The sequence below is a fragment of the Xiphophorus maculatus genome, chromosome 15 (genome assembly GCF_002775205.1).
Source record: "Xiphophorus maculatus strain JP 163 A chromosome 15, X_maculatus-5.0-male, whole genome shotgun sequence".
Lineage (NCBI taxonomy): Eukaryota > Metazoa > Chordata > Actinopteri > Cyprinodontiformes > Poeciliidae > Xiphophorus > Xiphophorus maculatus.
Genome location: NC_036457.1, coordinates 14,495,447 through 14,519,899, shown reverse-complemented (window position 1 = coordinate 14,519,899; position 24,453 = coordinate 14,495,447). Strand labels below are relative to the sequence as shown.

Sequence of the window (24,453 nt, the reverse complement as noted above, 5' to 3'; positions counted from 1 at the left end):
TTTCTTTAACTACAGAGACATAGTGCTTTTTTTTTTGTTGTTGCTTCAAGTAGAAATAAAAATGTCAAGCATAAGCACTACATGTGCAGTCCGGGTGATTCAATAAAAAAAATCTATAAAAACCAAAAGCAAGTTGTTTTTTTAACAGTCTAAAATAAGACTAATGCTTTAATTGAATTGAATTTTAGCTTTGTAAACAAAATAAAATAAAAAAAATGCTGCTCAAAGCAATGTGTACATAAGGCCTTAGAAAAAAAATGTATAGGACATCTTTTTGATGAGATGTTCAAAAGTAAATTATGCAGAAACAAAACCTAGATTTAGAGCTGCCCAATACTAGAGACAGCGTAGAGACAACTGTGACAACACATTAGTGACACTTTATCACTATATTTAGCAACTTTTAGACTCGTCTAGCAGCATCTCTTCAAAAAGCGATTAGCAACAAATCTAGCGACTTTTTTTCCTGTTTTTTTTTTTATATACCGGTACTTTTTTTTCCTGTTATCTTGTCCAGTTTAAGTCTTTTGATTCAATATCTAGTTATTACAAAGGCCGTCTCCTAAAGGCCCTTCATTTTTGTGGTGGTACGCATGAAGCACAATCTGTACCATTAGCTCACTTGTGGATTTATTTTTGATATTTCTTTTTGAATTTCATTGCAATTGTAAAAGTACTTGTACAGACATACATTTAAAAAGAATATCTAAAAGTACAAACAAAAATGGTTTAATTGCATTTTGCTGTTTTGATGGCTATTTTCTCAAAAATATATAATCAGGTGAATGTGTACAAAAATCAAACGTGAGGAAAGATGGAGTAATAAATTTGTGCTTCCCATGAGCACATGGGAAACAAGTCTTGTACAGTACAATAACGCCTTGTTTTTGGAGTGTCCACTAGAGGGCGCATTGACAATGTCGCTACGTTACAGTCGAGAGAATACACAATTTTCTACTGATTATAATCTTCTAACAAAATTATGACAATTATTATTCACCAAGTAAATTGTAACACTGTCTAGGAAAAGCTTCATTTTATAGAAAGTGATATTTTCATTATTTCATAAATAAATATGTTACACTTTGAAGATCTAAATGTTAATGATCGTGAAGCAGTTCTTTTAGCGCATGTGCAAATGAGCTAAGGTACGGATCGTGGATCTGGGACATATGGTGTAATCACAGGCACCATTAAATATCTTCTGAGTTATCAGTTGTCTTTTCAACTATTTTTACAATCTGTGAACTAAAAAAACAAGTTTGACATGCAGGTTTGCTAGAGTTGTGGCAAGACTCACGGTTCAATATCAAGTTACTTACAATTATTCAGACAATGAAGCTGAATACCTATGTGAAGACAATTTTATTCACATAATTTTGTACAAGAAGCAGGTCGAGTTTCTTAGTCCGTTTCTGTGGACAAATAACAAATAAGTAGAAACTAATTGAATGCTCCCAATGTGTACCAGTTAAACTCATCTCCTCTAATATATACTGGCACCACATTCACAAGTCAATGACAAAAATCCACACTTCATTTGTCTCATACAAAAATTGTTTAATCAAACCACAAGATGCTCCACTAATTACCCCCTGGAGCTCATTTAAATTACGCCTAATAGACATTCCCCTTCATCACTGCTGTCTAGTGAGAAATTTTACTTTCACTTTACATCTAAACTTTTATTTAACCACACTGATTTTGTGTAAAACGAGTTACATACTACTTTTTCTTTTCTTTCTTAGAAGGTCGCGATGGTCTAGAGGTGGAGAAATCAGATCAAACTGTGCCCCATGACTGCACACCCCAGAGCGATGTAGAAAATATTTAAGAGAATGAGACTTGGAAACTGTTCCCTATTGCAGATAACGTCCATTTTCTCAGTCTTCTTCAGTCTGAGCTTTAGAGTTAAATGAAACAAATATGATTTTCCAAAACTAATTCAGAGCCAGTAATGTTCAATGTGGTACACGCAGTATCTCTAATCTTTGAGACACATACACATTGAATTTTAAATCCTGAGATTGTCAAAAATTGAGGTATATTTAGTCTACTTTTTAAGAATTTTAACGTTACTGTTACACAAAAATAGATAGACATAAAAAAAGATAAGACAAAAAAGACCTCAACCATTTTCACTCATCAACCAATTTGTAAATTTAATTTGTTGGTCACTTTGTAACAGTTTTATTTTACTGAAGAGAAAAATTAACCTACTGGACAAATAAAAAATAAACCATAAAACCATTCACTGTTATGGAGTAAAAATGAAGCGTAAAGTTTAGTAATCTTAACAATGATGCCAAACTCAGGATTTAAATGTCTCTGCGAAACACAGTGTTGCTGCTGTTTCTCTGACTCATTTAAATAGTCATTAAATTTCACTCTTATGATAAGAAGTGCAATGTGCTATTATTGTAAAAAATAAATGAACAATGTGCCTTTTGATAAAACAAAAATCACAGGTTTCTCACTCAAACCTTGCTTGGTTGAGCTGATTGTGTGAAGGCATAAATAAACACGCTAATAAGTTTCAACATGTGACTGAAAACAATGTACTGTTTATCACAATGGCTGCGATTCTTATAGTAACTGGTGTAGAGCAGTAAATCTGAGAAAAGATTAGTTGAATTTTTAGAGAAATATTTATTTTACTAGGCTCTATCCTTTTTCAAAATAAGTAATACATTTTGTAATTGTTTATTTTTATTATCTTTGTCACTATATATATGCATGTATCGTATGACACAATTTTATGTAAGAATGGAACACTTTGTGTTTATTGGTATAATTTTGGCAAATACGTGTCCTGGTGTTAGTTTTATTATCAGTCATTTCATTCTATTTTGTATTCAGGTAAAACAGATTTGAAAAGCTTTTTTTTAAAAAAGAAGTCTTCTTTGTTTGATGAGTAAATCTCTTCAGTCTGTCGGTGAGAAATGGATTGATTAAACACCAGGATATCACCTTGAGCTGATCAGACTTGAATGGCATCAACACACACACACACACACACACACACAGAGCTCAGATCACAGAGTTAATATGCAGCGTCCCCTGTCAGCTCTCCACAATTAGTTTTCTTTCAAAAGAAAGATGCTGAACCATCACAAAGGCCTTTTGATCATGAATGAATCTATTGAGCAAACAAGTGTTGATTTTATAAGTATGTCCCTGTTCTGTTCGGCTCATGTGAGCAAGGACACACATGCAATTATCGACCTGCTGCTTCTTTCACTGCCCTGCTGTTCAACAGTTGGTAGAAATTGATAAAGAACAACATGAAACACATCCACAAAGAAGGTGGGAGAAAAATGCAATGTTTTTCTGTCTTTGGGGAGGTTTTCTTTTAACATTTTGGGAATTTTACATTTAACATCCAGGATAAACTATATAATCAGCGAAACATCAGTACAGTCTAATGAATGCTACTACAAGAATAAAAAATCCTACAAAAAGACAAGTATTTACTTAAAGCGGAAACGTGGTTAAATAAAGGTATTAATGGAAAAATGATAATGACCTTTTATTTACTACAATAGCCGAGACTGCTAACAAATTCAATTAAATGGCCCCTAGTCACTCTTTCACAGGCACTCCTTCTCCTTAGGTCACCGCACAAACATGCATGTTGCTGTGCACACACATGTGGAGCGCTGACATGACAAAACACACATCTCTCCACGGTGTATGCACGCAGTCTGTCCCCACAGACAGCACCATTGAGAACACCAATCCAACTGTCTTCTCCAACAACACACGCCCACGCCAGAAGACGGGAGCCGGAGACACTTACTGATTTTCTCCTCCGCTTGGGAGAAAGGGAAGCAACACAGTTGACCCATGGCGCCTCCTTTCCTCTTCTCCCGTTCCGCTCTCCCAGCTGTAGCCCCTGTTTTCCCTCAGCTCCTCGTTCTATGACAGACAGAGAGCGACGGCGTCCTGCTTCTTCCCGATTTTTTATTATTTTTTTCCCTCTTGTTCTGTAGCACTGATTTTACACCCTCAAAACGGCAGACAGACCCGGTGAAGATGGAGGCAATAACAACAACCCAAAACCCCCCCCCCCCAAAAAACAAAAAGCCTCTCTTTCTCTTGTGCAGCCAAAAAAAAAACGCCAGAGCAAGACAGCAGATGCTGGGAGGAAAAAAAAAAAATTAACGAGTGGCTCCTTCCTCTTGCTCTACTTTGCGCTGACACGGGGAGGAGGGGTGTGTGCATCAGAAAGAGGGAGGAAGAGAGAAAGAGAGAATGGAAGAGCTGGAGTGTGTAGGAGACTAAAAGAATATTTTTTTTTGCATTTGAAGTGGCGAACGCGGAGGAGGAGCATGTATGAGTAAGATAAAAATTACATGTGTGTTTAAGTGGACTAGGACAGAGGAGGTGGGATGTAGCATGGGAGTGTTTGTATCTACAACACGCTTCTCAGTGTGGCTGGCATGTGAGCGAGGGAAAGGGAGCGACAGCATATATGGGGAGACAGCAGACACTACTGTGGAAGAGTGTGTGTGTGTGAGAGTGGAGGGGGAGGGGGACTTACAAGCTCCGCCTCCTCATCACAGCCGGCAGCTGCAGCTCTCCACTGCTTTCGACTGTCTTATTTCTGAGACCTACATCTATATCTTGCTGCATTCGAAAGCATCTTAAATAGATAGAAATTTGATTTAAATACTTTTTACATTAAATTCTTAAATCAGTTATATCTAGAAATGGTCAGAAGACAAGGCTAATAATGTTTAGCAACATTCAATATCAACTTAAACGCTAAAATTATTTAAAAAATATTAAACAAATGCTATAGAGGACCTAAACACCTGATTCTGAAGTTAAATGTATCAACTTAACTTTGGACTGCTTGTCCAAAGTCTATCAAAATTGTACGGGTGAATCTGACTGCATTACTTTCTCTATAATTCCCCCTAGAGTAAGGATGTAGCGCATTGCTGTGGCTGCTACAAATCTTTGAGCTGTACTCACCGACACAAATCCAGCTAAAAATCCACCACTGTGTCGACAACATGAGGGTCCTTTAAGACTGGACATCAACAGACATCCTGGCTGATCCAGATGGAAATGGACTAAATAAAACACGACCACTTCTGGCCGACATTAAATTCAGTCCTGAACAATCAGAACAAAAGTAATTTACTTCCAATGTATTTTATTGTCTAAAATCATATTTATTACATCTGATTTATCAGAGTTGTGTCCACTTTTGTGAATATTCACACTAAATACCTACATTTACATCCACCCCATGTTAATTATTCATACATTGGATCCCTTGTGTGTTCTGTGTTGTGCCCACAGTTGTCTGTAAAAAGCTAAAATCTGCTATTATTGTGATGGCCTCTAAAAGTGCGTACAATTGTTTTAATTGTTCAAACACAAAATCCACCTTAATACACTTTAATACGTGCAGTGGAAACTGTTTCAGTGCTACCACAGAACCTAACATCTACAGTCTTTCTTATTTCCACTCTTGGGTGTTCAGCCAAGGAAAATGAATTGTACTCTTGAAGTATTGCTCCTGTGTATTTCAGCTTCCCAAGTTGTATTTTCTTCTGAATATTTTAGATATGCTCGACAAAAAAATATATATAAATAAAATAGAAAATAGGCTCATTGTATGCATGGGGAAATAAGTGGAGTAAACAAGCTGAGTAGGTTTTACTTGCCATTTAGAGAAGGTGTGTTGTCATAAATGCTGATTTTAACCAGTTCACGTTAGTCCGCTAATTTAAAAACTAATGTTTGAATCTGTGATAAACACTGGGATGAACACCCCGTCTGTGCAAGTACTTCTTTACTTTTATTCGTGAGACAGAAGAGTATAAAAATGAATTCCTCTTCCATGATAAGAGCTGACGTTTAGTTTTTATTTTAACATTTTTGTGTTGATTCAAATGTAAAGTCTGTGTAGCCCAGACGGCAATATAACTGTGCAAACAGTTTAGAGGTGAAAATAAACAGATGCTTTAGGTTTAATGGGTTTCTTATGATGAGTGTAATTTTTAATCCACAGTTATTAGAAAAAAAATAATCCAACATTATTGATGTTGATTTTTGGAATTGCACATGTGTTTTAGCTAAAGAGAGAAAACTAGAGTTTAGCTTAATCAATCAAATTTTATATGTATAGCACATTTTAGCAGCAAGGCATATTAAAGTGCTTTACATCATATCAAACACAGAAACACAACCTTAAGGGATTTGTAGAGCAGCCTAATAAATGATGACTGACCAAGCGAGGGTAACGACATGAATTGCTGTTCATAATTTGTTGGCGTGTGAAATGTCTGCACTGGGACCTTTTAAGAGGATGAATAGAGCTTAAGAAACAACTAAAGCACATAGAAAGATGTATTTGTTTATCTCGCTGAATGGGATCGTTTGGGTGCTGCTACTCCCTTTCTGAGAGAGCAAAAATCAATGCAATGGTTACACTGTGTTTTTGTTGTTCTCATGATCTTTCTGTTTGGGATCATGCTCTAGTATTGGCATAAATACGAAGCAGATCGTGAATCTAATGTGTTCATTAGGTCCATAATAATAATTTTTATAAAACATTATTTTAAAAAGTAAAATACTTAGAATGAAACCAAGCACTGTCAGATGAAAATGTGACAAAAAATTATGTTTATTGCTAATGTTTACTTAGAGGCCCTTTTAATTACATTTAAAAGGGCAGCACAGTGGAATGTCTCAGAAGTCATTCCACTATGCATTAGAATATGCAGAAGGAGAAGAAAAAAAACGAGGTTTGCTTTATTTCATGAAGAATATGATGAAAAAGAGAATTCATTTGGTGAAGTGTGGATTGAACAGCCAGACAGCCGGAGCTTAGAGGGCAATGCACATACTTATAGTCAAGGCTGTGGTTGGCAGATTGAAGAGCCAAGTCGAAGAGGGTGTCCTGTGGGTGGCTGGAGAACATGCGCACAATCAAATAATCCAAGGCACTAGCCGTACAGCGAATAACCATCTCAGAATCAACTTTATCACCCTGGTTTGTACACACCAACAAGGAATTTGACTTCGATTCCGCTGCACCCTCAATGCAGAGACATTTAAGTTCAAATATAGACAATTTGGTGACAAACGAAAAGCAATTACATTCATGTGTATGGTATTATTACAAAAAAATAAGACAAAGTTGAATTAGTGTAAATATTAATTGCATTGATCCGAGCACTCTGTTAAGTGTTTATCAGACTGACAGCCAGGGAAAGTGTCTGCGGTGGCTAGTTTTAGTAAAAAGCGCCCTGTGGCGTCGACTCAAAGGTGAAAGTCTAAACTCTCTGTGACCAGAATGTGTGATTTCTGCAAAGATGTTAGTTCCACAAACAGCCAGCAAGATGCTCATTACAGCTCTTGGGGATTGGTTTGCTTTTCTATAACTTCACAGTTTTTACAGAGCCATGCAGAAGCACTGGTGGTATTAACCACCTCGGTGTTATGCAAAACCATTGCTCTTACAAATAATAGTCCAGTGCTCATGGCTAGGGATTCAGCTCGAATCTGACCTTTTGAACTCCCCTCCTTACCTCTGGTGAAGCTGAGATGAACAAAAAGGGCCTCCAGTTATTTGGAAATAGCCAATTCTAAGCATGTTATGTTTGTTTATATGGTGTTAGTGAAGTTTTTGTCGCCTTTTTGCAGCACTGGTTTGATGTATGGGTGAAACTGAAAGCCTCCATTTTCCTGCCAACTAGCTAAGGAAATGTATTGTTCTTGCGAGGACTTACCAGCAGTTGTGCTATACTTTCATCTGATCATACTTATATCAAGGGTTTTAATTCATCTGCCTGTCCACATGTGACTGAGAGATTTCTTGATAGATGCATGTTTTTAAAGCTTTTTTTGGTGTGTTTACCCACAATCCCCGCTTCCTCCCTTTGGTTTACTTGAAGTGGGTTGTTTTTAGGCAGCCCAGAGTTCGACTACACATCCACAAACAAACCGGAGTTTCATTCAACAGGACTGCTGTGAATGCTCATTAAGACTCAAAATTAATATTGTCTTCTAAACGGATTGTGTGATATATTTTTTTAGCACCAGTTCAGTGGACTGTGCAGTTGAGCTTCTATGACTTGTGCAGTTTTTTAAACACTAGTGAAAATGGGATTTAAAGATGCTCAGGGTTCATAACAGCCATCTGATTAAAGATTGAAAGACATATCCTAGTAACACAATTGACAGCACTGTACATGAATGCACAGGACTGGACAGCATTCACAAATGTCAACTGGTGGTATTAAAACCTGAAAAGGTCAAGACAATCAACTAAGATCAATCAGATTTGGCCTCGCAGTGTTCAAGCCTTAGTTTACTTCTTTCTCTCTTAAATGGAACCGGCATAATGCTACAACTGCCTAACATAGTGGTCATTAAGTTTCAGTTAGTCTGGTTGGTACAAATAATCCACCCATAGCACATCAGGTAAATTGTTTTGTGTGTGAGCACCTTTACAGCGTCAGAAACTTCAGACTGCAATCTGGTTCTTTGGGAGTAAAATCCAAATTGATTGTTGAGTGAAAAAGGTTCAAAGTTCAACTGGCAAGTCTTAAGATACTGAGAAACAGATTCATCTGTCTCAGCAGCAACTTTTCCCGCAAACTTTCACCCAACCAAACTGGGATCAATGAATGAATATCAGTAACTGATGAAAGTGGTTGAAATGTTTCCAGTGGGCTATATACTGTAAGGCGAAACTCTCAGTGGACTGGGAAAATAAATGGGACTATCCTCTGCTGGACAGAGCAGGAACGTAATAACGGGAAAACAATCTGACCAGAGCCATGCCAGTCTTTATCTGCCCAGCTGGCTGGAGCCGTTCTTTGTTTTTAAGGGGGAATCCAGAAGTTTTAGACAGAGGAAAGGAATAAAAATCAGGATCCTATCAGGGAGCAGAATGTTTGTCTTTAAAGATGTTTGTTCAGAAAAGGTTTGATGCAATGGGAGGCCATGCTTCCAGAAAAGACTTTAAAATGATAAAAATTCACTAAATATTTACTCAAACATTTGGATTAGAGACCTCCCCGAAACAGAATTTCATTTCTAGTTTTGAATGTTAGTAAAATTAGAGTTCTCATTTAGACTGTCTTTAGCACCTCATCTGGCTAACATCACAGAATCAGCAGTTGCTGTGTATACTCAACAGAAAATATAGCATCTTCTGCTAACTTGAAGATTTCCAAAAGTCTGGAACAGTTCCAAATCATGTATGCTTACTGTCAGATATTGATAGGTCACAAGTGTAAAATGTAATCATTTAGCCTTCCTGTTTGCCTCTGAATGTCTTGTTCTCTCTCGCTCTTCTCAAACCCTGAATGAACCACAGCCGTGTCTTGATATGTTGTTGAGAATATAGTTTGTTTTTAAATTTCATGTTTCACCACATCACTGATACTCAAAGTAAATAGATTTTAAGTTTTCTCTCAGTAACAACTTCTGCACCAAAGAATGCAGCGCAAAATCGTAGGGTTTAGGATTAAGCTTAAGGCTTATTGTTAGGATAAAAAAGATTTTCTAGTTTCAGAGAGGCCAGTCTGGTCACCAGCTGGTGTACATAGCTGCACTGTGTGTGACAATCGACTTAAAGGTGTTACAAACACTAAAGATATGGCTTTTCAGGCTTTTATTCAAGCTCCCCTGGTGGGTCCCCTCAACAGATGTGATAATTACCAGTAGATTTACATTCCACCAGTTGCAGGGATGCTTTTAGTAGCTGCATGTGAACAATCAAGAACTGCTTCATTAAAAAACCTTTCCCCAAGTAGCAGCATTAATGGAGCGTCACAAACAAGAGGTGAGAGGAGGTAAGCAAATAGAGACACCAACACACAACATGCATGGTGGAGCGTTTTCCACTGAGCTCAGCTGTGTCAGATGACCAAGGGGTGCTGGCTCTGACTGAGGCGTTGAACTCACAGCTGCTACCTTAAAGATAATCGCTTTCTTTTCCCCAGATTTACATGCACACAGCTGCGATGATTGCTATTTGTAACATCTTGTAGTCTTGAGATCTGATCCTGACGAGGCCCGATTGATTCACAGTGAACTCATATGTATTCGTCAACAGACACATTTCACCGTCATACACACAGGCAGTCCCTATAATCTCACCAAATCAGTTTATCTGCATTCTAAAAAAACATTTTACCCGTAAATATTTCTTCCCAACCTGAAAAAAGGTGCTAAATGTTTTGATTTCCAATTAGGTGAGAAGTAGAGGGCACCTTTTAGTGTGCTATTTTATATTTAGAAATGAAGATGGCCAGAGGAGACATTGCAACAGTATTGTCTTTGTTTAGCAAACACGAACACGATCAGTGCCTCAGTATTTAGTCACAAGTCAGGCTGTGGACATAACAACTGCATCAGTCAGATAACAGTGGCTCCAGTATCCGGTGTAATGGTCAATACCGGAATAATTAAGAAAAGAAAATTAAATGTTCATATACACCAAGAAACATAACATGCATCAACCATAATGGGTTTTCATGAAAAACCTGGAGCCTCCTGTGTGTATGCTATGGCCACAGAAATGTCGAGGCTAAATGTGACATGCCAGGCACTTAGCATTCCCAAAGGAGTCCCTCCCCCATAACACTGAATGTCTGGAATAACAATGAAAAGCAGAGCTGCTTAAATTGGAAAACACATCCAACTATTCATATGCCATATTGCCAAAGGTTTTCAGTCACTTGCCTTTACGCGTTCATACTTTTTTATGACACTGCATTTTGCTGCCTAATATATTTTTCAGTGTAGTCCAGAATAAGGTGTTAAACAAAATTCAAATATTGGGAACAAGAGTGTGCAATCAACATCTCAACACTTTCTCATAATGTTCAGAGACGGTGCTTTGTGGTCAATAATACAGATTGCATCTTGATACGCTGCCAACAGTCTGATACATCAAAAATTGAGAACCAATAAATCACCAGCTCAACATATTTAAATTGCTCAAGCAATCCTTAGCAATGATCTAACAGAACTGATTCAATTTGATGTGATATGATAAAACAACAGAATTCTTCCTCTAGGTATCTAGCCTGCATCTCATACACTAAAGTATTTCTTCAGTAAATAGTTGATAATAATATGCTTATTGCAGAAAAAAAACTACACTGGACTGACTAGGTCCTCAAAACTCTGTGTTAAATTGCTAAATTTGCTATAGTTGCAGTGGTAGCCACTGGTGAGACAAACAATTCTGCAGACCGGGAGAGACAGCAGAAGAAAAATCTTACAGTAGTTTATTCACTATTTTTCCTCTGCGCATGCTAAATTTCAGTGACGCAGACATTAATAAACAAAATTTTTGTAGACAGTTAAAAACTACGTCTAATTACGATTACCACAGAGATGCATAAATTGGCACAAATTGCTTCACTTTCATACATGCACAGAAAATTGAATTTTATAAATATTGGGAATCATTTGGAAATCTCAAAATTAAAATACATCTGCAATCTTGTCCTTTTAAGTGTTAGCAGAAATTCTTTCTTGCTGTGCAACACCAAGTGCTTTCACACTCAAGGTTTATGATGCCCTTTGATATAAATAAACAATGATTTTTTTTCATGATACAAAGCGCTTAAGTGTCTTCTGTTGTATTCAATTTAACAATATAACATTAACAAATCTTTCTTTTATCAAACAAAGAAAGGAAACAGCCGGTAGTAATTTTGATCAGATCTTGTTGAAAAAGGTAAATATTCTGAGACACGGCAGCTTTCAATGTAATTTCCTGATTGGTGCATCTCCTGGATTCCTAACTGAATTTCTTGTAATCATGGGTTTTCTTAAAAAAAAAAAGAAAAACAAAGAAAACTTGTAGAAACTGTTCAAAACTAATTCTGTTCAGGAATTGGTAAAATAGTATAAAACTGCAAATGTTTCTTTCTGAGAGGATGACTGTCTGTAGTTTAGGGAGCTCAAACAATGAAGCATTACCAGCTGAACTGGGAGTTATTTTCCCAATGTGCACCTTGTCATGCTGCTCACTCGCCTTAAATCAGGGGAACCTAATGAAATGCATCATTCTTCAACACAAACCTTCAGGCTTTACAGTGTTCATTCAGATTCTGTTGAACAAACCCACACTGAGCTCTGAGCTGCTTTGCTCTCTGGAGTATTTCATGCTTCTCTGATCGTGCAGTTTTTACGCCTCAGGAATTTTCCTGCTAGCTCCTGGTAACTGCCGTCTTTTCCATGGTGTTTGGATTTTTTTTTTAAACTTTGATCTGTTTTATTTACACTTTCTGATGCAGGTGTTATATCATGATGAAGATAAAATAAACCTTTAATCAAACCCAGATTCAGTCTTGCTTAGTTTGCTGCTTGTTGCGCTGATTCCTTTTTATTTGTGTCCTTTAAATATCAACCTTCAATTTGGTCATCTGTTTAACGTCACCTTCACTCAGACTCAATTTTCCCTCTCCGTAAATCTCGCCAGCCTGTTTGCCCCTTTACTCCGCAGAGTCTTTTCAATTTTGCTTCTTCTGCAAGGTCTGTCTCCTCTGCTCTGTCTTTTCTATCCCCTTCCAGTCTCATTTATCTGTGCTGTTTATCGCATTTCTTATTCCGCCCTTTTCAATCTTTCTAACTTGTCTTTCCATACCTCCTTCTGCTCAGTTGGTGACATCTTTCTTTAACCCACGTCTCTCTCCCTTCGTTCTTCCTCCCTAATCTCACCCCACGGCGCCTCCTCTGCGCAACATAAACCCCTGGTAAGGTGTCAGCCGCATATTGTTTACCTCATTTATCCGCTTTTTAAAGTAAAAAAATTGCTGTGAGAAATTCCTGACAAAGACTACTCAGCACTATATCTAAAATTACAAACAATATGTTGGCTTTGGTTAAATGATTTGGCTTCTTTTGTTATTTCTCAATTATTCTCATGCGATTCTCAGGAGCATCCCAAATGTCATCAGCTCTCACACACTAACGCTGCCAGAATTCCCTGGACAGTTACCTTCTATATTTACCACACATTAATTACAAATTAACCTCATTCCCCAAGCAGATTTGCTAGCTGCAATACACAGGAGAAAACACCTTAAGTAGACTAGTCGTTCAACCCAGAGACCATGTGACATCTTCTGCTCCCCAATTACCAACAAACTTGTGTGTGTGAGGAAAAAAAAGTAGTGTAAACATGGTCTGTCTATTTACCAATTACAGAAGCCTGTTTATTTCAAGGCCTCCATAATTAATCAGACAATAAACTAAGCCTTGCATTCCAGTATAAACAAACCTTAGTGTTGATGACATGGGATCAAAAAAGACAAATAATAAATGATCCTACAATATGGCTGAAATAATCAATTCTGACTATGGCTGCAGAGAATAAATCGAGACACCCCACCTTACACACAATGTATCTCAAGACTTTCCATCAGCCACAGTGGAAATGTCAAACATAAAGCAGAGTTTACATGAAAAACAGCAGTGTAGGGTAGTAGTGAAGATATATCAGGTATACATTGAACTGTTAGAAAGATTATTTTTGCTCATTTTTCATTCATACCAAATTAATTTTAACAAGACCATTTCTAATTATTTTTTTCACAACCTTTACCGATACAGGTGCGTGCCATGGAGATACGACATTCAGCTTTTCCAAGAAACATGCTTAAGCCATCATTTGATATAAAACAATAAAACATTTTCCCAAAAAATCATATAATTTTTTGTCCCTTAGTGACAAATCCGATTTGAAACAATTGCTTAAATGTTATAGAATACAACACAACAAATCATGTTGTGTCCAGCTGGGCAGATTAAATAATTAAGAGCAGGGTACGATTTTTATCAGTTGTTCTAAATAAAATAAAAACCTTTTTTATCAACTTGATTTGTTTTTGTAGAAATATATTTCAAACGACAGAATACACCTAAATATTTTTCATTACATAATATATATTTTTTCTTTTTAATTGTTATTAACTGAAAACTATATAGTAAATACATTTGGTACGCATCAACTGCAACATCAATATTTGTGATGGTAAAATATTCTGAGTTTGGAAGTGCATTTTTTGCTGTTTTTTTATTAACTATATGTTAATAATGAACATTCATGTCAAAAGCAATACTGTACATGAAGAGTACTGGAACTACTACTTCTATGCAATATGGTAGATGTTAAAGTGCTTATTGTGCAAATTTACACATTTTTAAAATAGTGTGTGCAAATTATAGCCCTTTGTTTCCAAAGGTTCCCGTGAAAGGTTAGGAAGTAATCCACCTTTGCCTTTCTACTAGTCTGCAAACACATTCAGGATCCCCCATTAGAAGCGTTAGGCCTCATAATCTGAAACTGCTCATTATTTTCAAAAACATGGATAATTAAAAGAAACCCCCTTGACTGCCTGCTTACACATTCTGACTCCTGAGCAAATTCAGTTGGTGACCTTTGCTTTAACACATTAACACTTAAAACTTTCAATAGGGTAAAGGTTCAGTGGTAATTGATTTGTTTCATAGTCTGAACCTCATTTTCCTTCCAGCTGATTAGAATCAGTCAAAAAAAAAAAAACTATGCAAAAATCTATGTTTGTAGCCAGAGTAGTGTCAAAATGACTAAGAAATGTACACGGTTTAGTTCTAGCCCTTCGTTTGCAAAAGCAGTTAAATTATTTCACACCGTGGGCAATATTTAACTGTCTTTTGTCATCACTTTCCTGTGAGATTTCTTTCATATTCTGTATGTCTCCAGAGGGATATTTGCTCTCTGATATGCAAATGATTATAGTGATTCATCTGGATTTTTGGCCAGTGAGCAGAAAATGACTGCTGGCAAAAGATTTTAACAGAGAAAAAAAAAATACATCAAGCAGTACAGTCTTTGCAAGCGTAACCTCGTCTTAGTTAAATACTAAAATGCCACAGAGCAAAGAAGCAGCTTCATTAACAAACATTTGCAGCTGTGATGCAGTTTGGAAGCATTAATGCTTAGATACAGTTTCTGTTGTTTCTGGATAAGCAGCTGTGAGTGTGACCATTTCATACTGTAAATGCCAGCAGGCCGTGACAGCAGCCACACGTATCATTTTCCTGAAACGGTCTCACCCACGCAGATCAGCTGAGGGTGTCGGATGGGCCATCTGGAAGAAAAAAACCTGTACCGTCAAGACTACGATGTTTGGAAATTCTGAAGTTCCTCTCACTTAAAAAGCTCTCCTTCCCAGAGAACAACGATTTGTCCGGCAAAATCGGAAAATCAAACTGTTTAAACATTCCTTACATTTTACGTAACAAGCGGTGTTGTTGCTGACACAATAGTGATGGTTTCCTTGTCACACACATGCCTACACAATGAATCATCTACAGTTTCTTAGCTTACACATCGCTATCACATTCCTACAGAGCAGAGTGGAGAAAGAGAACAGAAAGAAACTTAAATATTCCTCCTCAGAGTGCTCTGGCTTTAAAACCTTTTATGTCCCGTTTGACGCTGACAAAGAAAGTCTGGAGGTAATTATGCCAAATCCCTGCATGTCAAACATGGAAAACTTAAAGTTTATTAGTATAAACAATACATCTTGAGTTGTTGTTGTAATATTCTCCTTATATTCTGGCATCCCCTTCATCATACAACCCTGAACTATTGGACAGTAAATAACAGACTCTGTTGTGGATTATGTTTTACAGGATTACAGGATTAACATGTCTATAAGCACAATCAGACACTGTCCACTGGGATTCACCACTAAAAGCCTTAGTAAACCTCACTGGCTTCCTGTTAGATATAAGGGATGTGTTGGAGTCTGATGCTGTCAAGAATCAGTGCATGCACACTGCTTTCTAAACCATCTTTCATGTTTCCACCACTTGCATTGATGTTTCTATAACCACGTATTACATCATTAATTTAATCTTTGAAACTACTCTACACAAGGGATGTCTACTATCTGATGGTCTCTTAATTGACATTCTAAATTTTATGTCTGCCTCAATCCCAGCAAAATGTGTGGTTGCAATTTGCTCTACTGGTTTTATAAAAAGCTGCTTTTATACTGCTATCTTGCAAAATTGTGTTACAGGCCATGTGCCCCACAAAGAGCAGCTGTAACACTTGATGTTGAAATTTAAATTGTTCAAAGAGAAACTGCTAAGTTTACAAAGAAGAAAAATAATTTTTTCGAGAAGGTTTGCTCACACACAAAGAACTGGAACTGCCCTGAACAATGTGAAGGCTTGAATTTAAATGAGTCATATCAAGTATAGAGTAAAGCAGCTAACATTAGCCAAAAACTTTAGCAAACTTACTCCACAAGATTGGATTGTCACAAAGAGCGTAAAATGAGAGCTTATCTAAGCCTGTGCTTGGATTTCTAGAGTAGCATATGTACAGTTTGAATTATACAAACACTGAACGTACATTTTGTAAGCTCTTCAACAATATCTAACACACAGCAGACTGAAGATCGGTCATTAACATTGATCAACTGGGATTTTTCTCTCGATATAAAACAAAATTAAGTTTTTCTGATTTAAACTACTCTATTTAGCAAAGAAGAAACACATCAATCAAAAGTAAAATAAAAACATAGTAATTTAGAAAAGCATTTCTTCATTTCCAGGTCTTGTGCCAGATTGACTTGAAGCTGCCCTGTAGGAGAGACACTGCTTTAAACTATTTACAGTATGATCAGTTTCTTGGGTAAACTAGTTGAACTATGTATAAAAGAATCACTTTTTTTATGGTTGCCTCGTGATTTATTTTGTGTCAGCCGTGAAACTACAGAGTGTTGTCTGAACAAAGGCCCTCCCAAGGAGAGAGTGATGCCACATACTGCTCATCATGTGTTTTGGCCTCAGTCTATGGACATTTAAAGCCCAACTGTGAATGCTGGCCTCTTTTAAGCCAAGGGACTTTTAGAATGCTGAATGCTTTCTTTTTCACTGCAGTACTTATGCCGCTTTTAATTAAAAGTGAAACGAATAGTCCAAGTTTTTTTAAATGTTGGGTGCAGCCCAGGAACTCAATCAAGATATGGAAGAACCGTTCCTGTAGAAGCTGCTGCTTCTGTAGAAGCTGTACCGATCATTTCTGTCTGATTTCAGTTGTCTTCCGCGTGTCCGAGTGAATAAAAACATGGATTCTTTCACCATCATTTATCGCCTTTATCCTGACTCAGACACAAATAGTGCAATCTCAAGTAAAGGTGGCAGAAAGCAAGGATAACTGCTCCTTACCCTTAATAGGAACAAGTTGAGGCTCATTACAGGGGAGATTCTGGGTATATCCCAACAAGAATAAGTCTCAGCACCTGCTGAGAAAATTATTTCCATTAACTCGCCTTAAGAAAGGTTTCAGCTTCCACCCAGAGCAGGGGTCTGCAACCTGCAAGTCTCAAGCTCCTTTATAGAAGCTCTGCAAAGTTCTGGTCAGGAGTAACACTGAAGCAAATTATGATTATCATCAGGTACATGTATAGCATTACTGTGACAGAACAGCTTGAATAACTGGCAAGAAAAAAGACCTCTGAAAACACATGGAGGCCTAAAGGAGGAAAATCATTTGTGAAGAGCGATATATAAACAAAACAAAAAAGTTGTAGATTTTTGCTATGAAAAACAAGTAAACAAAACATTTAAATTAGTTATTGATAGTTATCTCTATGTGACTTCCACTATTATATTACCCAAGGGTTGTACAGCAGAGATCACATTTAAAAAGTAGCAAAAATATTCAGATATGTCATCAGTTGCTTCTTTTTTAATTGTTAGGATTGTACAAACTTATTTAATATTATTTCCACTGATTCTCATTTCAGGAGGGTTTTTGTTGTTCTCAAAAAAGATCCTAAGAGCGCAAAAGAATGCGGGAGCATGCCAAGTATGAATTCTGATGTTTTACATCTTACTAATCCTTTTTAGCATTAAGAACAAACGAGTAATACTCACTTCTGTCAAATTATTAGATCCTTTCAAATTACTCTTTGTGTATTTTTGCTACACAATGGTTACTTTTTTCAACTCACTGTGCTTGTTGTTCTTTCTTTTATTAGCTTATTTTCTACCTACTTTCTATCTACAAATAGAGTTTTTACTCTCGCCACATGCTTGATAAAAATGAGGTTTTTATTCGACTGGGCATCCTTAAATTGCTTTAACTATTAGAATTAAACTGAAGTTTATTGTACTTGTTTGAAATTTTGAATTGAGTTTGACAACAAGAGAGTTAATCTAGACTGTTTCGAAAAGAATCATTCTGGATTCTACATAAAGAGACATTCCTGGAACCTGTCGTCAACTAATGACACTCAGAACTTCTGTTTGCTTAATCTTGCCAAAACAACATATCCAGTGCTTTTTCTTCTTCTTTCTAAATCACTTACAGTTCATTTTAAGTTAATTTGACAACTTCTGGAGAAACGATGGGATGAAAATTGTACAAAAGTATGTTTATCTGAACAATTCACTTCACTTCTACCACACTTACACACAGTAAGAATTAGCACTGTTTGCAAACTCTCCAGTTTATCATCCTCTGCTGCAAAACAGCAGAAGTGCAGACGATTTTCAGCTTTAAATATGCATGTCTTGTTTTGGGGAAGCTCTTCGCAAAAACACGAGCTTCCTTTTGATGAAGGGATGTGTGAGGTAAACATCCCTCTGCTCTGTTTCTCACTCCCACACACATACACACTGCCACTCTCCTGTAAAATCCAGTGATCCACGAAACACCGTGACAGCCCACTTCTACTGAAACTGACAGCTCTCTGTCACTCACACACCCCCACACCCACAGCTATTAGTAAACTTGACAGTGGAAAAAAGGAAGCACCATTTTGCTACTCTTTATCAACCTGTGATAGTCGGTGTGAATAACACGTTGATCCTGTTAACTCGAATGAAAGTGACAATTTACATTTTCTACACTTTATTTTATTATTTAAAAGTCAGATGCTGTTTTTCTTACTTAAGGCTTAAATTGCATGCCTTAAGTAAGGCCAAAACCAAATAAATAATTTGGTTTAACTAAATTATGATCTATTTTATTATATTTTAAGCAGAAAAGCAATAGTTATTCATGCAAATAAATAACATGTTGATTATCTTTACCTACTGTTAAGCATAAATAGCAGTAGGTAAACCTCTTGTTAAACCTAATAGTAATTTGCACTTGTTTATTGTGGAGAATATCATTTTTTATTTGTTTGTTTTATCCTTTTACTTTGGACCGTTTTTGTGTCTGGAACAAAGATATGAAGATGATGACAACACCAGTGAGTTATGAAGCTGATATTAGTTGCTTAATTAGTCATGCTAACTGCTGGGGTGGGGGCTGCAGTCAGCTGCATAATGAAATTGACCTTCTTGTTCACTGTAGTTTCAAACCAGTTTTACTTTAATAAGAGTGATGGATGGCGCTCATTTAGTTCCCACATTGCAGTGGTCTTTAGGATTTGCGGTCAGAAATATTTTAACAGTCAAATTTGTCTTTTTTGTGCCAAAAAACTGGAGAAACTACTGGAAGTGTGCAGAAACAGGTGGGGGAGGGACCGCACTGTGTTACTCTGTGTCCCAACAAGATGTTCCAACAGCAGGGAAAAATGACTGCAGTAATGATGCTGGTAAGTGACCTGTGACCTGTAATTAGCATATCATGAAGCTGTTCCTTTATTTCTGTAATTCAGATTATAAGTAATGCTTAATTTAGAAATTAGAATAATACAAATTTAAAAACTTTTTTTTTAAAGAAAATAAAACTTCAATAAAATTTTGAAAATGATGTTATTGAAATTTTATTGAAAATCCCTTTCAAAATTCAGAGGACTGCTGGCTTCATGATACCTCCACATTTTTCAGGGAAAAATGTAAAACCTTTTCATACTTTCAGTCATTTAGAATGACAAAATATCAGCATTCATTATTCATTTAAGGCAAATGCAGGTGCAGCATGAAGGCCCTACATATGGTGCCAGCCAAAATCTGAGACTGGATGGAAGGAGATGAAATTGCTAAAGAAGTTGCATCCAAAAATGTTACTAGAAAGTTCGGTGGAAGGAAAAAGCATTGTACCAAGAGGGAAAACTGCATCCATGAATAAACCCATTAAAGAATTTTGAGAAGAATCACAAGGAATGGATAGCGGCCACCCCACATGGACGCATCCATGATAAGGGCTACAACTGTTGCATTGCTTGTATTAAGCAACTCCAGAACCAAATACAAAGTGAGAAGCTTATTATTCTCTTAGGGTAAAGAGAATAATGAGAGCAGAACGGTTGCTCAGTGATCATTACTGTATCTTACATGAACATATTTCAGAGTGTAAATCTTAAAATTACACAAATACGTGAGGTATTCAAATTTTCCCAGAGACTTATTTGCATCAAGCAGCAACAAGTTGACAGACATAAATTGTTCAAATACATCAATCTGTTGCATTTAATCTTTACCATATCCCGCAATCACTTTCTGAGTCTTGCAATATTCACTTTTAATAAGACCCACATTTATTGGAAAAAAAAGCATATGGTCCAACTGTGAATTATGGCTACATGCTTTAGCAACAAATCAAACTTTAGGACCTGCTTACAGGAACACATATGGACGGACAAATGTTTTGTACCCATTATGTAATGAGTTGAAAAAACTGAAATTCATTAACAAGCTGCTCAGTGAGTCACCGAGCCTTCAGGCTACATCTACTACATCAACAACACACTGCTTCAAAATCTACATAAACACATGTTGAACCTACAAAAAACGACTTTATTTCCTAAAGCACCACAGCTGTAACTCACACACCTTCTGTACTAGTTTCATTAGCCTGGCGCTTGTATTTTACAATATGACCGGGGTTTACCATACAGCACTGGCAGGGCGGTAATGAGCAACTGGGAAGCAGAGTCTGAAATGGAAATGAGCTCCAGAGTAACCCCACCGTGCTCCATTATGCCAGTTTGTCTTACGTCTAACCTTTGATGCCCATGTGAGCTTAAATGGTGTTTAAAAAACATGACTCCATGAAAACTCTCCCAATCAAACGGTCACCTGGCTACCGTGAGGAACAAAACAACCTCCAGGTTTACCAACCCTCTGCAACATAAATCAGTCCAAGCTTCACACGTTATAATGAATAACAAATACAGACGACGGCTCAGCTTCAGTGATAGAGATACAAATGGAGGCAATTAAATCCAAAAACAGGGTGCTGTGAGACAATTTTACCCTTTCATATTAAAACCTACATGGACAAGGAAATTCACAATCCTATATGCAAAGTGACAGCGCCCTCTGGTGGATCTGTAAAGAACCCCAGATTCACACTGTGAGTGCTTACCTAGTTGTAGTGAAGTCTCGGTGTGGTAATATCCGTCTTGCTGCTTCTTTTTTAACATGGAACACAAATCCAAACGCTCCACTGTCTGGTTTCCAAAAAATCTGCGGGTTAAAGAAAGATTGTACATCAGTTTTTACAACCATCTTAAAGCAATCAGCAACAAAAACAAGTGACACAGACGTGATTAGATTTGGTTTGCGGCGTTAAAACATTTGACACTGTTTAAGGGCCCCCCCTCACACCAGATTAAGATTTCACCATAACACAAAAAATCCAAAAAGTGGATCCTCTGCAGGAATTTGGAGAAGTCCTCCAGAACACATCCAGCTATAGTTCCATAGTCAGGCGTTTTGTACATAGAGATCGGTGTGAGCTGATCTCCCTGTGGTTGTGACCCCTAGCAGCACAAACTACTCCAAATTGCGCATATAGACTGCTCACTGGTTGACAGAAATCAGGTTTCCTGTCTGCAGTTCAAAGGGATAATGTAACTGTCTAAATACATTTTGGCATCCTCTTTAAAGGGCTGATGAAAGAGAAGGAACATGTGTGATTATCTGCTCATTGAATAAATAATACATTTACATAATTGTAAAGACAGCTTCAGACTGCGTACTGGATTAACTTCCTACTGGAATTTGTTTTTCCAAATTTGCCAAAATCCAACAGAGATTGCACGGACAGAGTCCAGGACACCTCGCGACCCTTTAAATCCAGCATGAAGATGGAAACAGCATAAATTACTGCAATCTAATGAGCCAGTGTTAATACCCACAAAATCCAATCAAACAAAATCAATGCACCCCACTGCTTTGGTATTGGCTGTTTACAGACGAATGGAGTACTCACTTGCTTGTGTAGTCAGAGTAAAGGCCTGGTTCCACTCGTTTTATTCCCTGGTGGAGATAAGAAAGTAAAAATAGTTCTTGGTGAATAAATCATCCGTTTTATGACACTTGCATCCTCTTGGTAACACAACAGTGACATTGTCTGGTAGGCGCCAGACAGGAAGAGCTTCCATCAAAATGTCAACAGGATGAAAAACATAGATGCAGTCCTTCCTGTGTCACTTCTATTCTAACAGAGACATTTCTTTTTGCTTCTTCTTTTTCTATCAAATTCCCACTACTGAACATGGTATTTACATAACGACACATATTGTGATGTTCTTCTTCCTTATTCCCTGCAGTGATCTGAGATGAAGATGATGGAACAAATCTATATTCACTTAAACGTAAAATGTAGGTGTAACAAGAGCAAACGTTATGCAAGATAAACGTTTCAAAAACAACTGAAAGGAAGGTTTGGTCATAAAAGACTTATTTAAAAGTTTATTAGTGAGTTGTTGTTTTTTTAACAATAAAAAATAAGAAAAACTGGTCTTGATGGGAGAAAACTGAAATGAAAACAAATAAATTTTTTTTGCTTTTTCTATATAATGTTTGTTGCAGGTTCATGCCTGAAATCGGAGTTTTGATGCTCTTGACAGCTTCATGATGGTGAGGTGGGGCTCAAAGTCACGGCAGTCTCCCTGTAGGAGACCTTGCTCCTCGAAACGTCTGTGCACCAACTCTGCAACACACGTGAAAGATATGCGTTTTATTTTCCCCTAATTCAGACTTTGCTGCAAAATTATTATAATAATAATAATAACAACTGGAAAGTAAAGTAAAAACAATTAAGACAATAGCTTTACTGCCAATATCAAAAGGAGCAATGTTAGTTCACAGGTAATGGAAAACACTATACTGTAGGCAAATCACACAAAAGATAAGACAAAAAAAAACTAGTAAACAAATAGGCTGCAAAGACAGATAAACACATGCAGAAAACAAACACCCACCAACTGATGAGGTTTAGTGGAAAGCTAGAGAGGTATTTTTAGAAGAGAAACTCTGCAGGGAGAGAAAGGTTAGTATATAATCAATAACAGCAGTGGAGAGAGCAGACAGGATGACAAGAGGCCCTAACTTGCTGTCTTATCCTTCATTTGTTCCAGCTGCTACATGGAAATTCAGTTTAAGATTAAAAACAAAAATACCAGCCTCTCTTCTTCTACCAACCATGTTTTACCTTGTATGCACGATGCTAAGATCTAACTTGTTTGAAATGCTCCTGCATGCAGAACCTCACAAGGATACAAATACTTCAAAACCTCAACTTTTGGTGGTAGTTAGCATAATGAATTGTATCACACAAGGAATGTTTATGCTGCACTCAAAACATTTGACAAGACTAATGACTTGTCAAAACATTTGACAAGTCATTAGTGAAATTATTTCTTTGCAAAATTTTCAAAAAATGCAGGAAGAAGTTACGTTTTATAATTAACCAAATGGATTTGGTCAGATAGTCTAAAATAATTAGTACCTGATTTTGAAAGGTAACACGCCAGAGAGGAAAATGCGATGTAGAGTAGATATGTATGGAAGGCAGGCAGACTCTCATTACTGCTATCAATATATAATAAAATTTTTTAAATTATGGTTTCAAAACCACAACAATTTGACATCTCCTACTGTTTAACACATTTTTTCATTAAAAGGGCAGACAAAAGAGTGAGTAATTTTCTCTGACTGTATCGAGGATAAAGAAACACAGCACCACCTTAACAAACCTGTTGCTGCTCACCAGGATAAAAAAAAAAAAAAGCTACAAATTTTCAGTTGCTCCCAACAAAAGACAAATCCGACGATTCGGAACCCTTTCTGCTTGTCAAAAACACAGATGTGCATAGAGTTGGAAGTAAAGAAACATCCATTATTGCTGTGAATAAACCAGGTTTTAAAACTACAGCACGGAAGCTCAACACAGCATTTCTCTTAAGTAGCAGAGTGCAGGCTAGCTAATAATAGCTTATTATACTCATCTTTATCTATAATGAGGATGGAAAAAAGGGGAAAATATTCTGCACACTTAAAAGCTAGAATATTAGTAGCATTTGCCCAAATATGGAGCAATGCATATTGCTTCCAGGAGAAGTAAATATCCTGGATGTGAAGCTGAGAAGTCTTACACAAGATATAAAAAATACCTGGACCACTCCAAATAAGACCTTTAAAATTAAACAAAAAAGAAAAAGGTATAATAATAATAATCTAACATCTCAAGGATGGAAAGCTTGTAAAGCTTCCTTA

General features: G+C 36.9%; 1 protein-coding gene across 2 annotated transcripts in view; it reads right to left on the bottom strand.

Moving 5' to 3' along the window:
• akap7 (A-kinase anchoring protein 7) overlaps positions 1-24,453 on the bottom strand; it is a 47,078-nt gene that overhangs the window by 18,089 nt on the left and 4,536 nt on the right. For both annotated transcript variants that reach the window (XM_023347720.1, XM_023347721.1), the window contains exons 7-9: positions 22,776-22,888; positions 22,166-22,212; positions 21,317-21,417 (exon numbers count right to left, since the gene is read on the bottom strand). In XM_023347720.1, coding sequence (XP_023203488.1) covers positions 21,317-21,417; positions 22,166-22,212; positions 22,776-22,888 — 261 coding nt within the window. The remainder of the gene's footprint in view (positions 1-21,316; positions 21,418-22,165; positions 22,213-22,775; positions 22,889-24,453) is intronic.